This window comes from Halyomorpha halys, unplaced genomic scaffold (genome assembly GCF_000696795.3).
Source record: "Halyomorpha halys isolate HHAL.00 unplaced genomic scaffold, Hhal_1.1 Scaffold975.1, whole genome shotgun sequence".
NCBI lineage: Eukaryota > Metazoa > Arthropoda > Insecta > Hemiptera > Pentatomidae > Halyomorpha > Halyomorpha halys.
This window is the reverse complement of record NW_027109741.1, coordinates 298,953-309,084: the sequence shown is the minus strand read 5'-3', so window position 1 is coordinate 309,084 and position 10,132 is coordinate 298,953. Positions and strand designations below refer to the sequence as shown.

The window sequence follows — 10,132 nt, the reverse complement described above, 5'->3', positions numbered from 1 at the left end:
AATATTTTTCAATATTTAAATAAATAATAATATTTTAGATTATTATTTATCTTTACTATATTAAAGATAAATAATAATATTTTAGATTATTATTTATCTTTACTATATTAAAGATAAATAATAATATTTTAGATTATTATTTATCTTTACTATATTAAAGATAAATAATAATATTTTAGAATTATGTAAAATTATATAACATTTTAATTAAACTGTATAACAAACGTTCATACGTATTTTCTTTCTATCGTGTTAATTGCTTATTTATTATATCTATGTAAAAGAAAAACTATTTATTGAAAATTAATAATCGATAAATATAAACCAATAGTTTGTAAATATATGTGAATATTTTTCAACAGTGAATAAATTAATACACTATCGTTCTATTAATAAGTCCATTGACTGTACGTTCCTAAAGTTGTGTTCAATTTACTTATTTTTTAATTAAAAATTCAATAGTTCTAGAAGAATGGAATCCACCTTTAATTTTGCCAGATAGGCAAACTAATAATAAAAATTTCTTATGATCTTTTTACTTTCTTCTTTTGCGTACTTTTAGATTTTATTGTTATATGCACAAGGAACTTTAATGTGACATAAAGAACAACTAGACTTAGTATTGAGAAAGTTCCAACATCGAAGATTCTCTTCTCCCAAAACGACATGAATGCAGATTTTGGAAGCAACGCGTTGGGATACTTTATCGCATATTCGATCCAATAGACTGCTTCTTCTTGAGCAGTATGTCTTCTGTCTCGGAATATCTGGGACCTCTTTTTCACGACATCTCGATAACTATTAACACAAAGCACATTATATTATAAAAGATTATAGTATTTTTTGTAATATGTTTTTAAAACTGATGAAAATGCTGTTTACTTACAAGTAACTTTCATATTTTGAAAATAAATATATTATAAACAATTACTTAAAGATTGCTAATATCATGAATTTACATATTTGTAATGTATATGTATGGTACTTCGGAGGTAAAGGATACTATGATTAGCAATTTCTTATAATGACAAATTTTTATTTTAACTAGTATTAGTGGCAACTTGGAACTTCAATATTTTATTTGAACTAGTATTTAGTATAGTAAATCTAAGAAAAATTGGCCAGAAATGCGGGAGAAGGGTGTGCGGTGGCTAACTCATTTTAGATATACTATTCATCTTCATTTGAACGGAAACATCTGTTCATAAAGTTGTGCTAGAAGATTGTTGAAATGTGGAATGGACTGTTCCTCTTGTAGGGCACACATAGAATTTTCCATTCCAACAATTAGTGAATACAGGACCACCTAAAGTCATTTCCCGCCATAAAGAAAAAAAAAAAATTGAAAATCTGTACTACTACTACCCATGAGTGACCCTTCAGGTTCCAGTTCTTTACAAGGAATTACTGTTCCTTGAACAATGGGTGTGCAAAGAGGTGATTTGTTCATAGTCAAGCCCAATCGCCATATTTTCCTCAATTAAGTGTAGCCACTTTATGAAGCCAGGTGGACAACGGAAGGCAATCGAATCCACAAGGTTGATAGAAACAGAAATAATAATTATCTGCCACAATTGGATTCGAACCCTGGTCCTTGAAGTTACAAGTACAGTGCTTTACTGACTGAGCCACCGCGCTCATTCTGATATTACCAAACAGGAAATGCTTACACTCCTCAATGAAGATTAGGGCAGTGTATAACTAAATAGAAGTTTAATGAGGTGCTCCTTGACATTTTTAAATTGCAAACTAAATTCAGACGATTGATTGAGACGCTGATACAATTAGGAACTAATTTCATCAAAATACTGTAAACAAAGAAATATAAAATAAAATATACTCATGTGAAGAGGTACTATTGAATGGTAGGAATGATGTTGAAAGATTAGTTTCGTGTTGAATGAACCCTAGGGTGTGAGGAGTAAGTAGAATGCTTTAGGATATGTGTGTTCCACCATTAATACTATTAACATGTAGATACAATCACAGTAATATGTTTAAGTTGTTTGCGTCCACGTGTATAATGCAAGATCCTCAAATATGTAAAAACCTGGGATGACATCCATATTCCTGATAACTGCAGCTTTGATCGTGAAAAGCTTATCTTTCTTATTCCTTATTATTAAAATGGTTAGATAGACAATAAACGGAATTGCAGAATGTCGATGATTTGTCTTAATCATAAATTAATAACAAAGGAATTAACAGCACAACAAAATAATAGAGGACATAACCATGGTATAAATATTAGATAACATACACCATAGTTATAGTTAGCTACTTAACATTCTCATTACTGCTACTCAAATAATTTCACCAGCTTAATTTTGTAAAATGAACTCAATTTTAAGATATATTATTACAGAGAAAATAATTGATTACAATTGGAATATGCCAATCACAAAGTCAAAAGTCTCTTAACAGCTCAACGCCAGGCAAGTTTTAGCCAATTCTGGGATCGTGATACAGAAAATCACATGTTGGAGGACAAAATGAAGCACGATGCTGCATGAACAGTCCAAAATGAGATCTATTGGCAAAACACCGCAAAAAAAAAAAAATAAAATGCTATTATTAAATTTCGTACCTGGGATTAGTGGTGATTTCTCTAAGTGCCCAGGATACTGTATCTTCGGTTAGATTGTCGTATTTGATCATCAGACCATAGCCCATAGTTTGGGCTTGAAGCAAGTTTTTGAACTGATCGGTAAAAAAAGGTATACCAATGATGGGTACACCAAAGTAAACTGTTTCTGTTAGGCTAAGAAGACCTCCGTGTGTTATGAAAAGTATGCAATTTTTGTGCGCTGTAAAAAAACAAAACAAATGTGTATATTTATGAGCATATGAAGTAGATTTTTTGTGGTTAAAATAAAATTTTATAATTTTATTATTTATTTTTTTTTTTATAATTTTTGTTTTCTTATAGTTATTTTTTTTATGACTTCCTTTCTGGTCATTTCTGACATATAGAGGGGTATCTATCTATAGGGTGCCACTCTATTCTAATTCCATAGTTGGGGTTTATTTAAGTTTTTATTTCGTGGGACCACCACAGAAATATGAGTCGACCCTCCAGGTCGCACTCGAACCAGCACCACTCCAATTCCTAGGTACAAAGACCTATGCCTCAACTACCTGAGCCACAGACGGCCCCTTGGCTGAAAAAGCAAAATAGATAATTATTTGCTACAATAGGAATTGAACCCGGAGCAAATGCCTCACAGATCTAACCCGTCCCCACAAAAATAAAAATAAGATTACATATGCAGAGCAGGCATAGCAAATTTGGCATCAACACTATAAAATAAAATAAAAATGAGAAATATTAGGTTAATTATTACAACTTTTACACCATATAACTATAATTTATTTCACACCAATCACTGATTTCGTATACTCTATAGTAAACTTGTTTGTGAATTTTTTAAATAATAGTTTGGGTAATAATGGTAAATTAAAATTTTGTATCTAATAATAAATTAATTATAAATAAACAGAAATTATTAGTGTGGATGTGATTCGATAGGTGAAAATCTTCATACTGAAGAAGGCCAAAATAAACCTCCACCACCAGGGCCTATCATTCAGTAGTTCGCTAGAGACGTAATGTTTTTTCTCTTTAAAAGATGCGGCATAATTATGATTAGACAATCATAAAAAATAAATAAATAAAAACATTTTTCAATTTAAGAAATGCACAAGCATCCACATTATTAGGCTAGATGGACCTTGGCGATCCATAGTTTATAAAACAGAATCAACAAATTATATTTCTGTATATATTTGTATTTAAATTCAAAGCTGCAGAGGTAATTGTCCGGTATCTAACCCATTCAGGCGACGTCAAAGAAACTTATGTTTTGTAACAATTTGATTCAATAAATTCTGTTTTCCGCTTTGCAGTTTTTTAACATCCTTTGTCCTTTGAGTGGCGACATTTGCGATATTAATTATCATTTCGTTATAATACCCAAAGGTTATAAGACTCAACTTTACCTAGAACATCCGTCTGAGGAAACCATTTTGCCGTCTTAACGTTGGAAGGGATTTTCAGCTCCGAGTTGTCCGTTTCCCACTTCATGAGGACTCGCTGTGGCAAGGTTTCGAAAGTTTTCATGAACGCTCTGCCTGCTTCACCTTTAATCACATCAGATGTTTTTATATTGGATCCGAAGGAGAAGTAAATCACTCCATGTTTTGCCTCGTCCATGAACGTTTGTAAATCCTGTTTGAACGTGACAAGTTGATTATTTATTTTCTTACATACAGTTTTAACAGGTAATACATAAATAAATGCTTCTCAATATTAATTCATATTCTCCCTATGTAATCTAAAGTATTGAAATATCAAAAATTTAATAAGAATGATTTTCAAATGATAAGAATGATTTCAAAAATGAGGTAATGCATGAATTATCACCTTTTAACGTGAGAAACTAGATATATGAACTTGCCAATCCACTTAAAGAGGTCATTCTTAATCTCTATAGCCGGTCTGTGATAATCCAAAATGTTCTCTAACCATGAAATTCTTTTCTTTTTTTTTCGGTAATTCTCTGTATCACTTTAACTGCTGCTCTTCAAGTCAGTTGCCGAGGGAATTGCGGTGTCATCTTAGCAACCTCAACTGGTTCAATTCTGGTCTGTGGGCTTTCTTTTATTTCGTGGCAAGTTTTCGGAATGAAAACTTGAACTTCACATACTGGTTAGAATCGGTTGATTATATAAGGGATAACACTTTCCGTCACCCACATGTCAGATATGCATAAGTGGAGGAAAAGCATTACAGAAAAAAATGAACTCTTTGAAGCCCAAGAAATGCCATGCTCATATTTGCAAAGGTCGTTCGATAATATCGACACCGTCTACATAAGCAAGTATCATTACAGATTTGTTGAACACTATCCCTCCTGATTCTTCTTGATGCATATGGTATACCAAAATTAAATAACAAACATTCTATACATTCACATTACCCTAGTATTTATTACATTGTGCTCTGTGACTTCTCAAAACTATTCCGAAAAAGCTAATATATTTGTCAGCCAAATATAACTGAAAGTTTAATTTTTTTTAAAAATAATAAACTAAAATAGTAATTAAATAAACAAATAACATGAAATAGACAGTCATAAATTATCAATTATAATTTAAATATTACTGCTAAAAATTACTAAATTTTAATTCACATATACTTTGTCTACAGACCTTAGGCAAAGTCTGATTCGTTCTTATATTTATGCCTGCTATTTCCTTCACATGAGGTGCTGTCGGATACGGGTAACTCAGGATTGGGTCTGAGTTAATTAATATTAGACTCCTGTTGGCCAATAAGGTGTACAGGGAAGGCCTCGTCTCCCAACCGGTGTAGTTAAAGTACTTATCCATGATGTTCTGCATCGCGTACATGTGGTAGTAACTGACGACAAGGGTAGAAGCGATAACGTATACGTTATAGATCCTCTGCCATATCGACATTTCATGACTCAGTTCTGACTTGAAGTCTACTTGGTAGGCAGGGTTATGTGGGCTTCCTGTGAACAAGTGTAGATTAAAATAACTTATGGTTTTAACAATCTTAACGTCTGATCTTCCCGTTTTAAGCTAATATTTCAAAAGTGATATAGAGCCGTCGGTAGAAGTAATTATATCTGGAAGAAATTTTTCATATAGTTAATTAAAAAATAAAATTATTGAATAAGTACTTCGGTGGTATTTGAATTCAAAAGTATTATAAATCATCTATCCGTTATGAGGAAAATAAATAAAATAATGGATTTTAACCTGAAAATTCGTTGATCCAAGCCGAGTCTCCCATTGTGGATATTTCAATTCCAACGCAACCAAATTTGTGAATTAATGCTGAAACTGGTTCTTGGGTGAACATAGACTCCATCAAGATCGCGTCATATTTTTCAGAGGAGTGGATGATTTCTTGAGCCGTCGGGTTACCATAGAAGTCATAGGAGAATACTTCAGAAGTACGGGAAATCGCGTGTGAAACTCCCGGTACAGACATTTGGCCTAAGATAGATATTTCTAATTCCTCTAGAAGAGAAAAAAACAAAATAATAAAAAAATACATTAAAAGAAGACCATAATATATTTTTACATATTTATATTTACAAAGTAAAATGGTAAATACTGTTACTATTGATTCATCACGGGGACGACTATCAGTCAAATTCAAGGAGTTTACTAGTTGTTTGTACAGTTTAGTGAAATTTTAACAAGTAAATCCTATAACTCTTAAAGTATTGCCTTAAACTTTATAATGAAACAGAATAGGAATCAAATTTATAGAGGCCAAGTATACTTCATAGTTGATTGAGGATGATATATATATAAAAATAAATTTTCTGCCACAGCTTCACCCGACCTAAACTCTGTTAGTCAGGAGTCCAATTCCAATCACACTTCATTCGAATATTATTATAGCATAAAAATACATAGTGTTGTTTTATAAAAGTATAATACTAACTTAAATATTCCTCTTTGCAGTTCTTCGTCAGCTTGAGCTTGATGTTAGGATGAGTTACTGTCGGTTCTGTTGGTGTGTAATATGTGATCTCATGGCCACGTTCGGCTAAAGCTTTGATAAAACCGACAAAAATATTTTGATGACTGGTGGTAGGAAATGGCATGAATGCCAAAATCTTGTAGCCGTGGGTTTGAGTTGACAAACACAGGATGAACAGCACTATCGGTTCCCAAGACATACTTTGATTTTGGTTATTTGTTTTTCTATATATCGGAAACTTTGTAAAGGATTTCTACTAGCGTTCAAATCTGTAAAATATTATTAATAAATTATTGTTTATTAAAGGAAAATTAAAATATAGTGTTAGAAAACATTAATGTGAGTACAAAATTGTATTACCTAATGTCAGCTGCTTAAATAAGGTAAAAACTTAAATATAATAGTTGATTACATTGATGACGTATTAGCAATAATTCACAAAAATGATATTAATCGATTAATTGAAATCTTAAATTCCATATCTAATCTTTAATTACATATGAAATAGAAAATAATAATAATATCAGATTCCTCGACGTTAGTATAATAAGAGATGAACTGGGAAACCTTAGTACACAATGGACTAAAAAAAGAATCATCTAATAACTCTATACTAAACTATTATAGTATTCCTGATATAAATGAAATTATAAATACAATCAAGAATGTCATAGGTTGAGAAATAAAATTGACAACTTAGCTATAAAACCTATTAAACTAAAACCTACCATTTTTACCTAAAAATAAAAATGGACATTTTATATCCTGCGTCTCTTCAATATTTTTTGTCAATTCATATATTACTAGATAGATATCATAGGCTACTACTTCATTAATTTTTTTATTTTTTATCCTAATTCCAAAATCGTTCAACATCGTTGTTTTATTCATTTATTTAAAATTGGTATTTTAAATGATCATGAACTTCAATCACTTCTTATCCAATTTGTTTCATCTCCGCTTTCAACAGGAAGCGGTATCAGGAAATGGAGTAACATTTTTAGTAAGGATTTCTTCCTTTTGTCATAAATCATCCATTTTTTTGGTATGCTTCAAATATGTTATTATTTCTCTTCTTTTTTTTAATGGATGACTGATTGACATTATGGATTAAAAATGGGGTTTCCTACTAAAACTCAGGGTCACATAAAACACCATCACAGGCCTCTAGAATTAAAAGTTTCATGCTTGGGATAGGGGAAAATATTCAAATAATTATAGGATTAAATATAAACATTATATTTTGTTTTTGACTGCCGTCAAAACAGCCCTGACGAAGCCCTGCAACGTGGGGCGAAACGTTGGCTCAATAAAATAGTATAATTCTATTTGAGTTTTTTTTTACCGCACCCGGACCATATTCCATTCATCTGAAATAATTATAGAAAATTATGTAATTTATAATAAAATTTGGGATTTTTTTTCTGTTTTTTTTTTTTTAGTTTTGGATGATTTTAATTATAGCAATTTTATTTTTTATTTTTTAATAAATAAATAATAATTTGTGTTAATGTAATATTATATTAACCCCAGCATTAGTCAGTTATATTTATGGAATCAATTAGTCTATCTTCACAATGAGCTTAGCAGCTTAAGGATTAACTAATATGCTATTAAAACATTTATGACAACCAACTAAACAGGAATCCGTCTTTAAACTAATGGTAGTTATTTACACTCCAGTCTACCTACTTGCATTATACACGTCAGGTTTATTAACAAATTTCTAAATAGATTTAAAAAAAAAATCACCACTATGATTAATAACTGATCCTTATAACGTTGTTATGAAAAAAACTATATCTACATGTAAACTTACATGGGTTAAATTATTCAAATTTTAACTCTGATTCATCTATTATGTGTAAGTATCTATTGTGTATGAGTGGTATACATAATGAATTTTTGAAAATTCATGGGACCTTCACCCAAACCTGATCAGCTATGGAAATAAATCACGGTTGGTCGAGAGAAAAACAATTTAAACCTAAAAAGGCACTTTACTAACATCGACCTTCTTCACAAACAAATTTTAAACATCCTACTCCGATTTATTGAGTGGAGTATGCCGCATCGTGGCAAAATGATGAGGAAGAATTAAGTGGAATTACTTTTGACCAGAAAGTTTCGGAGGGCTCTGATTGGCCAAGTCCAACATAATTGTCCGCTTTAAGTTGAAAATATGAAATATGAGTATCATTTATTGCTATTCTTCGATTAAACACTCCAAGGAAGATATGAAGGGTAGGAAGACCCATCCAATAAAAATTATGCGAAGGCGGGCTACCACCCTAGTAGAAGAATGGGGTACTGGAATGAATAATTCTGATAGTTGTTAATCCGACTGTGGATGATACAGAAGAACCATATTTGCGGTATCCGGGTCCTGGAAGAACCCGTAATTGTAATTGATTTATCTCCTGAAAAATCACAGAAATCACTAAAGCACTTTAGAAATGAAAAATGACAAATCCTCTAAAATCTATGACATTCGTGCTAAATAGTTAATAAATATTTCAATTCAAACTAACTTCGTTGGAATTCCTTGACCTAGCGAATGAATCCTTGCATAAACATCAATATTGTGATTGTTATATTAGATAGAGCAATCTGATGACAATAGTTATCGACAGAAATGTTTGGATAATGATACCAGAGACAAGGTGTGACTGAGTGTTACTGTAGTATAATAATCGTATTTATAAAATAATGGCAACGACTATAAATATTCCTGTTCGAAAAACGTTTTAAGAGAAATAAAAGAATATTTAAAGTAATATCTTCAGGTCAGTTTCTTTTAAAACGGCATTCCTTTTAGATATTGATACAATTATTTTGATTATTAAATAAAAATGAAGGAACTATGACGGTCTCAATGTAACCACCAATCTTCTCCTATCCTCTATTACCTAAATCTACTGCGTCAGACATAAAGAGATCTATCCATCTATGTCCCAGCCTAACCTTTGGCTGTTTACCAATGATTTCTTCTTAAGTGGAACGCCCTTTATTCTCGACTGTTCCACCATTCATCTCACCTCTCTCCTGTTTCTATACACTTGATTTAATTACTTAAGTAATGTTCACCTAATGTTCATCTATTGCTTCCTTTGATGTATGAGCTTTTCAAATGAAACTGATAGAATTTTATAAAACATATTTCATTCTTTTGATAAAGAAAAATGTGAGTCTTCAAAGAGAAATATTAGAAGAAATATTTTTCTGAAAGCTGGGAATATTGCAGTTGTTTATTGTTGAAGCAGTATATTAAAAAAATATATATTTTAATTTTAATTATTTTGTAAATTTATCAGTCAATTTGTATTTGATTTATTTTTAATTATATATGACATTTTTGTCAAATGTAAAAAAAATGTGTTCCACTATTTCACTTAAACGGCCGGCAGTCCCTGATCATAAACATTGCAAATACCATGAGGATGGATTGTTTATTATTATTTTATTATATTTTCTTACCTCAACAGTATCTCTTACTCATCTGGACAAGGTTAGATATAGACATTTCTATATGCATATTGCTCACGGCATATATCTCAGTAGTTTTTCTTCTTTCTTTATTATAAACATAATTTAATTTTTTTTTTTTTA

At 31.0% G+C, this 10,132-nt stretch overlaps 1 protein-coding gene across 1 annotated transcript in view; it reads right to left on the bottom strand.

Annotated features, from left to right (window-relative positions):
- Positions 1-224: 224 nt before the first annotated feature.
- The window catches only part of LOC106687525 (UDP-glucosyltransferase 2), a 12,984-nt gene continuing 3,076 nt past the window's right edge, over positions 225-10,132 (bottom strand). The window contains exons 2-7 of the mRNA XM_014431460.2: positions 6,485-6,792; positions 5,788-6,051; positions 5,212-5,537; positions 4,000-4,228; positions 2,588-2,807; positions 225-798 (exon numbers count right to left, since the gene is read on the bottom strand). Coding sequence (XP_014286946.1) covers positions 525-798; positions 2,588-2,807; positions 4,000-4,228; positions 5,212-5,537; positions 5,788-6,051; positions 6,485-6,722 — 1,551 coding nt within the window. The 5' untranslated portion in view covers positions 6,723-6,792 and the 3' untranslated portion in view covers positions 225-524. The remainder of the gene's footprint in view (positions 799-2,587; positions 2,808-3,999; positions 4,229-5,211; positions 5,538-5,787; positions 6,052-6,484; positions 6,793-10,132) is intronic.